The 15,934-nt window shown below is 35.8% G+C and overlaps 1 protein-coding gene across 3 annotated transcripts in view; it reads left to right on the top strand.

Moving 5' to 3' along the window:
* The window catches only part of LOC131435076 (oxysterol-binding protein 1), a 69,887-nt gene extending 54,894 nt beyond the window's left edge, over window positions 1-14,993 (top strand). For all 3 annotated transcript variants that reach the window (XM_058602580.1, XM_058602579.1, XM_058602578.1), the window contains 5 exons: window positions 11,701-11,891; window positions 11,956-12,209; window positions 12,269-12,479; window positions 12,545-13,188; window positions 13,644-14,993. In XM_058602580.1, coding sequence (XP_058458563.1) covers window positions 11,701-11,891; window positions 11,956-12,209; window positions 12,269-12,479; window positions 12,545-13,188; window positions 13,644-13,854 — 1,511 coding nt within the window. In that variant the 3' untranslated portion in view covers window positions 13,855-14,993. The remainder of the gene's footprint in view (window positions 1-11,700; window positions 11,892-11,955; window positions 12,210-12,268; window positions 12,480-12,544; window positions 13,189-13,643) is intronic.
* Window positions 14,994-15,934: the final 941 nt, after the last annotated feature.

Here is a 15,934-nt window from a genome sequence, read left to right as displayed (position 1 = left end):
ATGAAAATCAATATAGTTTGCAAGCGATCGAACCGATTTCAGAAGCACTTTTCCTACTCCGAAGAAGATATCTTCGAAACATGCATTACGAACGCATCATCCGCTTCTTCAGTCGTCGAAAACCGTGCACAACGCGATTTATTTTTGACGTGTGGGAACAAGAAAGTATTCGATATTTTGAACGTTCAAAAAGACACGGTGTGTGAGAGCTCGCATTGTCGTGGTGATAATAATTCTTTTTAGGCGGTTCATTTTTTTAATGTTTCCGAAACCTTCACGTAAACAAATGGTTTTGTACTACTCAGAGTTAATGGTTCTACGTGGTTTGTGACGATATGGCAGGTTTTCCCGAAGAAATAGACGATTCGAAGTACTCCATGCGCGAACAACTTTTCTTTGAATTTGGCTCATACGGTTGACTGTTACTTAGTCCCGAGCTCACATTCAAAGACCCATGATTCAACGCCCGTCACCATTTTATAGAAGTCTTATGAAGCAAATATATCTGAGTCTCACGGAAAGTCGTTTCTCTTTCGAAATCAGGCAGTTTGTATTTGATAGGTCGTTTGTTCGTTTGCAAAAATACGGACAAAAATGGGTCATCTAAATGAACAGGGTGCGTCACTCTGCTTACAGATACTCAGTGGCGTACCTAGGAAAATTTGCACCCGGGGAAAAAAATTCAATTAGAGAGCAAAAAAAATCCCCAGAATGGTTTTCATAGATTGACCGAAAATTCAATGACATCTATAATCTCACTGTAAATCGGGTTGATCGAGCACTCAGAGACAGCTTTAGCGTATGCCAAATCCTAAAACTTCCGAGCCAACCTTGTATCATTTGACATTCGATTGCTGAGATTGAGGATATTAAAATGCAATTCGGTGATCTTAGTGACTTATTTGATTGTCTTCTTTCTTTAATACGAATTTTTTCAATCAGTTGTAGGGAATAACATGTAAGGGGAAGGGGGACAAAGCGGGGTTTTCTTGATATCTCTTCTTGTTTATGGTGACAGCTACCGAAAAAAATTAGAATTTCGTTTTGAAACACCCTCGAATTTTACCACGCGTTTTCGTCAATTTTCTTGTAAAAGTGTTATATTTATGACACTGGCATTTTGTTTCGGTGCGTCATTTTAATTGTTCAAAATTTTCAATCACACATAAGGTATTACAATCTATACTTGAAAAAAATTTCGTTGTATTCCATAGTGTTCTCTTTTGCGCTTCAATAACGTAACACATGGGCTGAAAGGCCCGAGCCTAACAAAGAGAACACGATTTCTTCGCCTCAAAATTACCTCTATTCATCAACGTAATCTCCAGTCAAATCTGGCGAATACGGTGGATGTAGGATCAATTCGAAGTTCAATTCACGATGCGTTGTCTTGATGAAACAAATTTTTTTATTTGCCATATGCGGTCGATTCTTTGCAATTTCAGCCTTCAAACGCTCCAATAACGCTATATAATGTTCACTGGTAATGGTGTTTCCTTTCTCAAGATTCATTCGGGCGCTGTAGACGAAGTTTACCAATTGCTGTTCACTCACATGACGATCGTTTTGATTCCGGAGTGATGTGATGAATTCATGTTTCATCCATTGTCATACATCGACGCAAAAACTCCGGTTTGTTACGTTTAAACATGGCCAAACACTGCTCAGAATCATCAACACGTTCTCGTTTTTGGTCAACAGTGAGCAAACGTGACACCCACTTTGAACAGAGCTTTCTCATAGTCAAATGCTCATGCAATATAAAGCCAACACGTTCTTTTGATATCTTTACGATGTCAGCTAACTCATGCAACTTCACTTTTCGATCATTCAAAACGATTTTGTGGATTTTTTATGTTTTCTGGCGTTACCACCTCATTTGGACGTCCACTCCGTTCTGCATCATCGGTGTCTCTACAACCACGTTTTATGTCAGCAAACCAACGTTTTATTGTTGTTTCTGATGAAGCGGAGTCTCTATAACACTTTTCAAGCCATTGCTTTGCTTGAACGGTATTTTTCCCATCAAGAAGCAGTGTAAAATTAAAACACGAATTTTTTTTTGATCCATTGTTCTGTAAATAACAAAAGTAGCGTCACTCTTAGCACAATAACACACAAACTAATAAATAGAATATCATGAATTTTTAACAGCTGTCTTTTAAAGGTTCGTATTAACTGAAAAAAGGTGACTGCAATAAAACTAGCTCCATCTATGTGTTAGGCCCGGGACTTTTCTGCCCATGTGTTATTAAGTACGATTCAAACGGTCCGTCAGTTACATGCATTCTTATAAAGACATTCACACATAACGTCACCGGTGAGTGCAAACTCTAGTAAATCATGCTGATACAATTTCGATGTGCAAAAAGGAATTTAATTTATTTTATATTCATTGTAATCATTTTTTTAATTATTTATTTTTCGACAGATTGGTATGCAGACGTTAATTTTGTACTGGATGTAATTTTTGAACAGTTTTTGTAAAAATGAAATAAATAATTTTCTATCAATCAATTGTTAACGGAATATTGGTTTTTTAAATATTCGTGAATATCCGTTAATGTAAACGGCATTATCGTGAGATTCTATAAAGTACCCCTATTTACCCCCTCCATGGAGGGCTTTTTAAATCGTTCAGAACAATTACTTAACGTATCGAATATTTAAGATAAAATAGTTTTTAGTCGAGTTATTAGTTACTAAAGACAGGGATTGGGGTCCACTAGGGAATTGATAGTACCTATTAGTTCTCTCCGGACAGTACCAGCCTAGATGCCGTGTGGAATCCGGTGGAAAAAAAATGAATCAAGAATAGATCCACAGGGTTCCTGCTCCATGTCGTAAAAGGCGACAATTGCAGGAGTTTATTTTCCCCCTCAGTTATCAGATATTTTCAATGTTTCACTTCTGATTACTCTATTTTACTAAATTTTTCTTTTCATTCCACCTATCAATTTTCGTCTAGCTTCGGAGAAAAATTTTATTTGTAATGTTTTATTCTTCCATGTTATTGATTGTCTTTCAGGATCATAAATTGAATGACAAAAATCAACTATTTCGCAAATCCGTTGATATTACAAAGTTAATAACAGAGATAACATATATCGGTATAATGAATACATAGTAAAAAAAAAACACTTGATATTAATATTTCAAATAATAAATTAATATTTTTCTCGGTAGCCGGCTGCCCAGATCAACCAATATAACCATTTAATAATTTTAATAAATAATTAAAATAATAAAGCGGAATCAAGACTGCCCGGGACTTTAATATAGAATATTTTTTGAAACGTTCACTCCTTCTCCCCTGACACTTGTGAAGGGCGGCCTCTAGTAACAACAAGTGTTGGACTAACATCCCTTCCCATTCCTTAGACGATCTACGTTCGGACCTGGCCGGCGCCGGTATCTATCAATGAATTCTGGGATTACCAGAAGATGTACATTGAAGGATGATTCACCAGTCACAAGTCGGATCATCTAGAAACTCCCTGTACAATTTCAGCTAATCCCGATCAGTAACGGAGTAGCGACCAGGGGTGGTCGCTCAAGCTCAAGCTCAAGTTATTAGTTATTAAAGACAATGCGAATATTTATAGGGAATAAATAGGGTAACAGAGGTATTTCGGCCACTTCATATATTTTGGCCCACCTAACAAACTTTATCGACTTTATCGGATTTTATCGAAGTTCAGTAACCCATGTTGCATCAGTTTGAAGCTAATCACATTAAATTACCTATTACGGAAGGGGTTTTCAAAGATATTACAACATTTGGTGGATATTTTTACAAAGTGGGCCAAAATAATATCAATCCTAAAGTAGGCCAAAATATCTCTGTTACCCTATCTTATTTAAATAGTGAGAATCATGAAACCAAAATGTCTCCGCTTTACCCTCCTTCCCCTATTTCCTGCTGTCTGTGACCTCTGTTGATCTTAAACGTTCTGACTGGTTCCAGCAATATATTTCAACTATAATCTGTGTAGATTATGCCATACAAAAATATTCAGTTGCATAATTCTGGCTTTTATACCAGCTGGAATACAGATACATAGCACATAAAACGGAATGTTTTTCTACTGTCTACAGCGAAGTTTTCCGTCTATGTACATTTTAATGGAATTTCAGTACACTGCAATCGTGCATTATACTGCAGCCGCGTTGGTACTGAAAATTTAGAAATTTAACGGAAACGTCACAATAATATTTAAGAACTTCTCTTGACCCTTGTTCGCTGATCTAACGGTACGTAGTATTATGAGATTGCTGGAATGAGATGATGCAACTTTAGTTTGATTGTGTAGTCTATTGCTCCAATGCCAGACAGCGAGAGCGCGTGCTTTTATAGCTGATACATAATAATTCAAGGCCAAAGTAGATGAAGTATGGTGAAGTAATCGAGGCTACTATAGTTAATTTCTACTCATTGTTTTTAATTCATGGCGAAGCATTGAAAATATAAACACATGGGATTGCAGCTTCATGTTTGTTCAACATTGTTTTCTAGAAATATAGGGTGACCGTATCGATATTCATCCCATCTGCTTGATTCATCATCCGTTATATATGCAAGTTGGAATGAGATTGCGTTGGCATCGAATTTTTGTTTACCCATTAGAATTTTTTTACTTATAAGGTTTGTCGAGGAGCGTGATTTTTGCTTACTCGTTTCCTAAAACATCTGCACAAGCACAAACAAAGCCCGATTCGAAAGAGATGAGTATCTATCGTGTAATGACTGGACATCAAGCGAATCCCGACACCTTGAATCTTGCAAAACGTAGTCAATAATTACTGTCGTCTCAGTCGTCTCACCTTCTTCAGAAAACGCTCCTCTGTTGACGAACCCCATGGGATAAACAAAGCGTTTTTTGAGGAAGGTGTCATGAAATTTATTGATTGCATTAGCTATTTCATGAGATTTTTCGTGAAATACTATTTTCGCATTAATGTAAGAATGCAAACACGCTCTGCATTATATTATTTATTCACGATCCTCGGTTTCGACTATTCAGTCTTTCGTCGAGGGATGTAAAAGCTAGGAATGCTTGAAAAATTGAATAATAATTTAGTGCTAAACTCACATAGCTTAACGGAAGCTAAATGTGAGTAGTTATAAGAATCATATTTTGTCTCTATAAAATATAAGTCATTATAAGTCGTTTAAGTTAAAAAACAGATTACTTCGATCTCTAGAATTAGTTATTTATACCCATCCGGTAAGCATTTTTCAAAACCCGAACACGACCCGTACCCAATCGAAAATAAAGAACTGTTATCCGTACCAGACCCGAACCCGAGATTAATTTTTCTTCCAAACCCGAAACCCGAAAAAAACGAGATGATACCTTTTTACCTTTTTTTATAAATATAAAAAATAGGTATAGAATTCGCTCAAACTTTGGAAAAATTTTTCGAGGCCCGAATGTCATACCAATCGATTCAGCTCGACGAACTGAGCAAATGTCCGTCTGTATGTGTGTTGTCAACTAAGAGGTCGAGTCCTATACTTTTTGAGTTATACGAAGTTTTATGTCAAAATGATCAGTTTTTGACAGTATCTGTCACAATTGACCTTGAACACAAAATATATTTTCAGACTTAGATTCCGCACGGTAATACCTATCCAACAAGCCATAGATTGTTGAAATCCGTGCATTTTTAACGGAGATATCGAAATTTTTGTGTAAGCAACTTTTTCCTCTATTCCTGCAGTAGAAGTTTTGAGCGCTGTCTGGCAAAGAAATGCTTGGGAGCAACATAAAACACGGTTTTTTATACTGTTACATACATTTGTTTCAAAGTACCCAAAAGACTGTGTACAGCATGATATTTTGCCTCGGACCGATTTTAGCACGGTTCGTTTTAAGCAACATTATGCCATGTTCGAATATGCCATATGTAAACCAGATGATGGCAGAATTTTCGAGTTGAAAGCAATTCCATAATTATATTGATTTAAACTACTTACAGCAATAAATGCTGGAAGAACATAACAGCCATATACCATTCGAATCAGTTCGTCGAGATCAGCAAATGCGTGTGTAAAAATTATTTTACTCAATTTTTCTATATACTCAGATTCATATGAAAAGGCGTACACTCCCAAAAAAGGTTCCTGTTTTATGTTTGGTTCCGACCTCTGGTTCCGGAACTACAGGATGATATGTGAAACGAAATTAAAACTGTGTAACTCATTTTTCTCGTAGCTGAACCGATCTAAGATTCAAATGAAAAGTTTTAAGATTCTATAAAACATCTTGTTTTTCAGTCAGATCCAACTTCCGGTTTCGGAGATACAGGGTGATTAGTATAAAAATGTCTATTTCACATAAATTAATCAGGTTTATCGGGTTAGCAGATTTGGATAGTCGATAACTCAATAAACTTATTTCATTTTTTGTTGTATTCAGTTTTCGTTTCGGAAGGCACCAAAAAAAATAATTCGCACTACGATTCCTCAAAGATGTCTACATTGATTTTCAAACATTTTGAAACAAATGTAAATTATACAGCTACTCAGGTGAAATTGTCTAACTTCGGTTACACCAAATTTCGAATTCCGGTTCCAGTATCGAATCGTTTCTCAAAGCTCAATCGTTTTCTCAAAAAAAGCCAAATCGAATTTCAGAAACAAAAGTTCAAATTAAAATAAATCCACGTTTATCCAATTCTGAAATTGTAGGATGATGAATTTTTAAAATTCAAAGCGATATAGAAGATGACAATCCCGAAAAGCTTTAAAGTTGGACTTAAAAATATTGCAAATTATTCGTCATATTTCCATACGAATAGGTTTGGGTTATGCTGGTTTTTGAATACCGGAACTGGAAGTACCTTAAATTACCCTAAACTCTAAAGTGAAAATTACTTCGACAAATCATGGAATGTTTAATCGATTGTTACACTTTTAGATTCAAATTCGATCCGATTTGCATTTTCGACATTACAGAGTAGTGAGTGATTAAAATCTCAAATTGCCACTTAAAACTACGGTCATTAAAATAATGTCATGAAAACTGAAACACCGAAGAATATTCATGCAAAAAACACATGCGGATTGATAAAAAAGGTATCATGTCACTGCTAGGTGGATTAAGCACGTTTTTTATCAATACCGTCGTTTTAAGCGAATTGTTATTAAAATTTTGAAACTGCAAGACTCATCCACCTGTAACTCCAAAACTGGAAATCGAAATCGGATAAAACTCACCAATTTTGTATGGGACCATAAGTTTATTTTAATATTAGATTTTGTTTATTGAATTCGTTTTGGCCTTCTCTTAGCTTCTCTATTCCTGATACTCTCGGAAACGGTGTAGCCAAAGTCAGTCAATTTCGCCTAATGGAATGTTAACACCTAAACGCTCGGGTAGGGATAGGGATAAAAAATTCATAACTCTTGATACAGTTGACCAATTTTGATGCGTCCAGTGTAAAAAAAATCAGATTTTCTTCTAGTCCACTCTTCTAGTGACTCTTACGGAACCGCAGCGGTCCAAAAACACCGGAGTTATTCCAGATCTCATGGGGTTATGTCTGTTCTGCCGTTAGAAGTATGTTATTAAGGCTGAAAAAGTAGTTGATCAAACAGCTCTAAGTGGAAAAAATTTTGAATTTACATCAAAATATCGAAAATATGCAGATCAGCTAACAAATCCTAAACTGGAGTTTACAAATTAGTTTTGAAAGTCTTCTAACAATTTGAGAAGTCCTGAGATGAAATACCATGTCAAATTTCAAGCACAATTCGATGGAACCACAATCCGGATTTACCGGAATTGGACATTACATTTTATGAGTTCTAGTAAGTCCTACACATTTTATACAATTTCTGGGTTAGTCCCATCTATATCTATATATAGATATAAATGCAGAGGTCATTCTTTGTAATCGCATCACGTAAGAACGGATGGACGGATTTACATGATTCTTTTTTTGTTTGAGCAGTTTTTACCCCCATCGGGTTCGTACATCAAAAAAAATAGGAAAACTTTCCGGAAAAGTGTGAAAAATCCATAAAATTGTTTTGTATGGACAATGGAATTTTCCGTTGAAAAAATCGTCAATGATAGATAGATCTACGATTGGTGTTTGGCGCATAACGAGTTGCATAAGTGTTTGGCCGTCTAAGAAAGGAATACTAGATCGTTGAAAGAATCTTTTGGCGCGCAACGAGTTGTTTTGTGTGAAGTTTTCACATCCATATTTGATTTATGTGATTCGTCATTCCGAGCCACGTGCTTAATTGGGTATCAACATTATTGATTACTAATATCGTTTTCGCTTGAGAAAACTGAAACTGACTCAGGGTAGTTTCATCACACTTTTTAACGAAACTGTGTTCGTTTCACACTTAGCAACGAGGATCTGAACAAACCTAATATAAAAACCAGGTTCGAAACTGATTCGATTTTTAGTTCAACAATGTTGAAACTAGGTTCGAAACTAGCTTCAAACAAACGAAAATGAATAAATGACTGGCGGAATGTATACTGTTCTAGTAATAGGCAGGTGAAAAAGTTCTGATATCGTTCACCAGTTTATGGATAGTGTGTAATGGAGTCAGATGAATAATATTGGTAATTGTGAGTGTAAGTTTAACAAATCTGAAAATTTTTGAATTAATCAATGAAAAGATTATGCTGTGAAAGCGCTAATGTCAAACTAAGAGATTTTCCTTGAATTTTGCTGATTAGATCAATGTCCAAGAGGATTACCATAATGGATTGAGACTGACATTTTCTATGCATTATTCTGTGAAGAATGTTCTAATTTGTAAGATCAATATCAAATTAAAATTTGAGCGTCGTCTCACCAAGCAACAAAAAGTTCCACAGTACCTGAAAAATATCCACTTTAATAGAGCTATTGAGTACGCGTGGCACTTTTTGGCAACTTGAACGCAAGTATGAGTAATTCCCTAAAAACGGACTGTTCAGAATACTTTGTAATTTTGGTTACTTTGACTAAACACAAATTGTAAATATATCATACTCTACCAAATGAAGACCATATACTCTACCAAATGAAGATTAATTTTTGGTAATATTTCTGTCTGTATATATTTTTTCATTTATATATATATATATATATATATATATATATATATATATATATATATATATATATATATATATATATATATATATATATATATATATATATATATATATATATATATATATATATATATATATATAAATGCAGAGATCATTCTTTGTAATCGCATCACGTAAGAACGGATGGACGGACGGAAAAAATTAGGAAAATTTGCCGGAAACGTTGAAAAAATCCATAAAGTTGTTTTGAATGGAAAATAGAATTTTTCGTTAAAAAAGTCGTCAATGATTACTAGATCATCGAAAGATGTTTGTCGCATAAAGAGTTGCATATGTGTTTGGTCGTCGAAGAGAAGAATACTATATTGTTGAAAAATTGTTTGGCGCGCAACGAGTTGTTTTGTGTTGGATTTCACATGCATACTTGATCTATGTTATTCGTCATTTCGAGCCACGTGCTTAATTGGGTAGCGAAATTATTGCTTACTAAATGACTGGCGGAATGTATATGACTGTTCTAGAAATACCACTGTAGACAGGAGAAAAGTTCTGATATCGGTCACCAGTTGATGGAATGTGTGTAATGGAGTCAGATGAATAATATTGGTCATTGTGAACCAATGAAAAGATTGTGTTGTAGAAGCACTAAGGTCAAACTAAGAGATTTTTCTTGCATTTTGCTTTCGAATGATTTAGATTACACGAAGCGCACGTTAGATATCAACATTCAAGATGGATTAAGATTATTTCATATTCTGAGAAGATTGTTCAAATTGGTCAGATCAATATCAATTTAAAATGCAAGCGTCGTCTCTCCAAGCCACCAAAAGTTCTTGAGTACCTAAAAATATCCACTTTATTAGAGCTCTAAAGTACGCGTGGCACATTTTGGCAACTTGAACGCACAGAAAACTTTCTCGCTGTTTAAAAGCTGTACAAGAAACTGCTTCAAAATTTGTTCTGTTGCGTCGGTTGAACATTCAAGTATGAGTAATTCCTTAAAAACGAACTGTTCAGAATGCTTTGTATGCTTCTTAAGCCAAATCTATTTTACGAAATTTCGGTTATATGGGCTAAATACAAATTGTAAATATATCCTACTTTACTGAATGAACAACTCTAGAAGAGAAAAACTTCATTATTGTATAAAGTTTGTCAATTCAAAATGCTGGTTAAGGAGCTTTTTTATCGATTACCGGAAGCAAGAATCACATCTGGAAGAGAAAACGTCTATTATGTCGAAGCCATTAGAGAGGGATATCTGTTCAGTGATTTGACTCAAAGGATGGGATGACAATCTATTCATTTGCTTTATTTTTACTTAACAGAAGTATTTCTCATTATTTTATTTTAATTAATTAAATTTTCTTTTTTTTTGTTTGCTAAAGCGAATGTGTGTCGAATTCCGTTGATTGTAGGTTAAGTAATTAGAAAAATATTGGAGAGAAGCGTTAACCACTTAGTCGTTTGACAATTTTGACAATATAAATTCGAACATATAAATTTTGGGCGAGCCGAAGTTCGGCGGGTCAGCTAGTACTTATATAAAATGTTTTGACACTGGACGCATCAAAATTGGTCAACTGTATCCAGAGTTATGATTTTTTGAAAAAATAAATTCGATGAAAATCCCTATCTGAACGTTTAGGTGTTAATAGCGGCCCTTACACGAGAATTATTTTTTTCATCTTTAATGATGACTAAGTAATGATGTATTTCAAATTTGATAGAAATCTCGTCATTACTGCACCATACACGTTCAATAAAACGATATTATTTTTTAGTAATGAAATTTTTGATGACTCGTGTAAGGGCCGCTAATCATTTCATCAGATTCGTAATTTTTGAAAATCAGTGTAGCCATCTTAGAGAAATCGTAGTGCGTTCCACATACAATTTTGGGGTCGAAAACCGAATACCGGTAAAACTGAAAAATGTTTATTTGGTCGTCGACTCCCAGAATTTGTGAACCCGATAAACCCGATAAATTTACGTGAAATTTCTACACTAAACACCCTGTATCTCCTGAATCGGAAGTCGGATTTGATAAAAAAAGAGCAGTTTTTATGGTATCTCAAGCCCTTTCATTTGAATATTAGACGGACGAAATCGGTTCAGCCATCTACTAACAAAACGAGTGACATTATTTCAATTTCATTACATATATCATCTTGTAGTTCCGGAACCAGAAATCGAATCCAAATGAAATTCAGAAACCTTATATGGGAGCATAGGACTGTTCATATGAGTCTAAGTTTGTAGAAATCAGTTAAGCCATCTCCGATCAATATAAATATGAAATTGCTTTGAATTTGGAAATACTGCCATCTTTCTAATGCATATGTCATGTTCGAAACCCGACCATCTCTACTTCAAATAGTGCACAAATGAATAAACTGGCAATTACCTCACAACTATTTACTAATAAATCATGTGAACTGCAGTCACTAACGACTACTAAAGATATAAATATAGAAAGTATACATCATCTGATTGATGTTGGTAACTTGGGTGCAATTCTAAACCTGTGCCGTTCCAACATTGATATCAGTTACAACGAGTCAAATTGTGATCAGTTGTAATTTTGTTCAATATCTTGATTAATGTCGTATATGATATTCACTTGCAGACGCAGCCACTTCCGCTTCTGACGATGAGGATAATGAGTTTTATGATGCACAAGAAGAAGGTGGTTCTGTCGCTTCCCAAGAGGATAGCTCGTTCATATTAAAGATTCCGGTCGCTCATCACCGTCGTAATTCCAACGACGCAACGGGAAGCTCCTCGGAAGGCGAAGAAGGCAACAGTGAGACACAGCAAGTAAGTAGAATGTTAAGAATGAAAGTATGTAGGAAATTGAAACAGCATTTCCTTATTTCAACAGGTATTAGTAGTGACCGATAATCTAGACAATATGGACGTGACGGATAGAATTTCTGTAAATAGTAACCAAGCTCTAACACCAACCCTTTCCAATAATAATCAATCGACAAAGATTCGTAAAAGGCGTACTCGTGTAACGGATAAACCCAACTACCCACTAAATCTTTGGTCAATCATAAAGAATTGTATCGGAAAAGACCTCTCCAAAATTCCCATGCCGGTGAATTTCAACGAGCCATTATCGATGCTTCAAAGGTAGGTGATTCGATGTTCGTTAAGATTAAACTTACTAATGTATAATTTTCCGTTCTCAGATTAACAGAAGATTTTGAATATTCAGAGGTTTTAGATAAAGCTGCCCATTGTAAGGACACTTGTGAACAATTAGCGTACGTTACTGCGTTCACGATATCAGCTTATTCGACTACCAGCAATCGTACCGGAAAACCATTTAATCCGCTACTCGGCGAAACATACGAATGCGACCGAACTGACGATCTTGGTTGGAGATGTATCAACGAACAGGTACTTGACGAATTGGTAAAATGTAGGTTGGTCGAATGTTAAAATGATCTTTTGCCGTTTCAAAGGTGTCTCATCATCCACCAATGGCGGCTCAGTATTGTGAGGGACGAGGATGGAGGTGTTGGCAGGAGTTTACAATGACCTCGAAATTCCGAGGCAAATACATACAAATTGTTCCGCTGGGGTACACTCATGTTGAATTCCCGGCCACCGGTAACAAATTCACTTGGCGAAAGGTGACGACGACCGTGCACAACATAATCGTAGGTAAACTGTGGGTGGATAATCACGGCGATATGGAAATCATTGGCGAAAAGAACGCCAAAGGTGTTAAGTGTCACCTAAAATATTTACCGTATTCATACTTTACGAGAGATACACAACGTAGGGTTAAGGGCGTAGTGATGGACGATTCCAGCCAGGTAAAATGGGTTATCAACGGAACCTGGGACAGTAAAATAGAAATCGCACCCGTGACTTCCACTAGCGGATCGGCAGAAAATCCTGTCTATAAAACAGGCAACTATAAAACGGCTTGGAGCCGACGAATGCCGCCAAAGGATTGTGACAAATACTACAACTTTACCATACTTGCCTGCCAATTGAACGAACCGGAGCCTGATGTGGCACCGTCAGACTCGCGATTGCGACCCGACCAACGACTAATGGAGGACGCCAAGTGGAACGAAAGTAATGCGGAAAAATTAAGGTATTGTGTAGTTTGTTTACTACAAATAATAATGCCTAACTTTTTTTATGTAACATAAGGTTTTAGTTAACTGAAAATAACCGTCAACAGATATCAGTTACTATGTTCACTTTGGTTAAAAATTTAAAGTACTATGTACTGGAATTTGTATCGAAAAGTGGTTCACTATTGATCCCGTACAGATACAGTGTTAAGCGATTTATTGGGCGTTGAATCGCAATTACCCAACTTAAAAATACAATAGGTTAGAACGAACTTTGGAAGCGTCCTATAAATCATTCAGCATGACCTTTACGGGTCCAAAAAATTGAAGCACTTTTGATGGAATTCCTAATAAATATATACAGTACGCGTAATTGTTTTTTTCTGCATCGGTTCATTTCATAGATATTTACATCAAACAGTATCTCTACATTAGTAACATTCACTACGATTCTGTAACTATTCATTTTTAGACTGGAAGAGAAACAACGAGCTCGAAGGCGCGAGCGGGAAGCAGAAGCCGAAAAGGCTGCAGCGGAGGGTCGTCCCTATCCGCCATACGAACCAATTTGGTTTAGTAAACAAAAAGAAGAAGGCACCGATAATCTGGTGCACGTGTACAAAGGAACCTACTGGGACAGTAAAGCGAAGCAGGATTGGTCCAAATGTCCAGATATATTCTAGGCCAGCAACTGGTGAACCCATGTTTTCAACTAGATATTGTTTGCTTTGTCGATATACGGTTAGCATGCAAGTGCACGAGCGAACGGTTAGAGGAGTAAGTGAGCGATAAATTCAATTTTTTTTTTCTTCGAGTAAATGCTGTTAATACCATTAAAGTTAAAGTAATAACGCTAACAAGTTGCTTTCTCTTAGATTTAAAAAGCGAATTAACATCTAGTTCACTGCTACCTTTGAGCAACAAAAAACAATTGTTGAATTGAATATAAATATTTATTTAGTTTTTATTTTGTTAATTGCTACCAAAAAGGCTCGGTTAAACAACTTTAATAACAATCAAAAATCGAGCTAAAAAGCCTGATATAAGATGCGACAAGAAGGAAAAGGAAACTGAAATACGATCTCCCTCTATTATGATTGTATCTATATGACACTCTCTTTGAGAATAAAATTTTTGAATTTTGGGATAACTTTAAAGCACTACTATCAATGCTAGGGAAATAATTAATAGTTATTGTATAAAAACAACAATTAATTCAGGCGTAGATTGGAAACTGCGACAGAATATTGAGTATTATGTTGAGGTTTTAAAGTAATTAGAAGCCAGATTGGTAAATGGGAGAATTACTTGTTCTTTTGTTTTGGTTTTTAACCGTACGTGGTTCGAAAAATCTGCTAGACTAGATTTTTTTTTTTTGAATGCTGCAAAAGCCAGATCATTACTCATTTTCTGTGTTATCCGTGTTGTTCTTACATAAATAAGCTACTAAAATGGTATACATACATTACATGTCCAATTCCAAACTAATCAATTTGCTCGGAGAAAGCAATCCAACATTTATAAATCATATGTTCAATTCCAACATAGCTTCAGAGATCCTAAAACAAAAACAATCTAGAGAAAATTTCAAACAACAGTTATTGTCAACAACCGGCAGAATGCTTAATACATTACGTAACTATGACTAAACACGAAAATTTATGAAAAATGCAGTCTAACCTATTAGAATCAGCAGCCGTTTTTTACCAATGAGCATTGATGGCCGATGTCGGAGAATGAAATGTAATAAGGCGAAGATTACTAGTTGTTACGCTTATGAAGCTATAAATAAAGAATTAAGTGAAATGAGAACACTGTAAAATCCATCGTTTCATTTTCACGTCCATTGTAACCTTTAGATCGTAGTTGTGTAGTTCTATGCAATCATTCATACTGCGATACCACGTTACTACGCAATGAGATATAAACAGGTCGGACAAACTTAGCTCTTTTATGTTGGTGAAATTAACTTTGATTAACTCCAAAAACCACGTACTTGCTTTCGTCACACCGTTCGAACTAATTGGCATTAGAAGGCCTTTAACCGCAAAAAAGGATGTTGCCAATGATTTGTTCGGGAAATGTGAGAGCTGGATGTCTTGTTAATATGATGTCTTTGCTTTAACCAAGGTGCGCTCTCAGCAGGCCGTTCAATTTTGTTGGTCTTTGAGCGCTTGTTGAACGAATATTTCGTACAATATTTCGTTCAACAAGCGCTCAAAGACCAACAAAATTGAACGGCCTGCTGAGAGCGCGCCTTGGATATTGTACGAAATATTCGTTCAATTTGCTGGAACGGTTTGTTGATTTTGGTCTTGCAAAAATAGTGTGAAAATTAAGTGTTACCTTTACATAGAAAGAAAATTTGTTGTTATTCTACGTGAAGTAGAAGTATTGTGCAGGTATGTATTGTTAGTTTAAACAAATAAATGGAAAAAACTTCAGAAATTCTGTAGTAAAACTAGTCCAACGGGGCTCCAACTCCTCTTGTTAAAAATGGCTCAACAATGGACCTCTGTCTGCCGGGTTTGTTGAACGAAAAAATGGCATTCGGTTCAACGGTCTGTTTCAAAATCGGCAAACGAAGGTCCCGTGTTGGCCTCCCGTTGAACGATTGATTGGACTTCCATTGGACCAATGATCCAACGTATTGGACCAATGAAGGACTACCGTTGAACGTTTTTTTCTAAGAGGGTGACGACAGCTGTTCGTTTTGAATGACAGTTTTCAATTTCAAACGAGCAAACGACTTGACAATTACAA

Source organism: Malaya genurostris, chromosome 3 (assembly GCF_030247185.1).
Source record: "Malaya genurostris strain Urasoe2022 chromosome 3, Malgen_1.1, whole genome shotgun sequence".
In the NCBI taxonomy this organism is placed as follows: domain Eukaryota; kingdom Metazoa; phylum Arthropoda; class Insecta; order Diptera; family Culicidae; genus Malaya; species Malaya genurostris.
The sequence above is the reverse complement of the archived record's forward strand: the minus strand, read 5'-3'. Positions and strand labels throughout refer to the sequence as shown.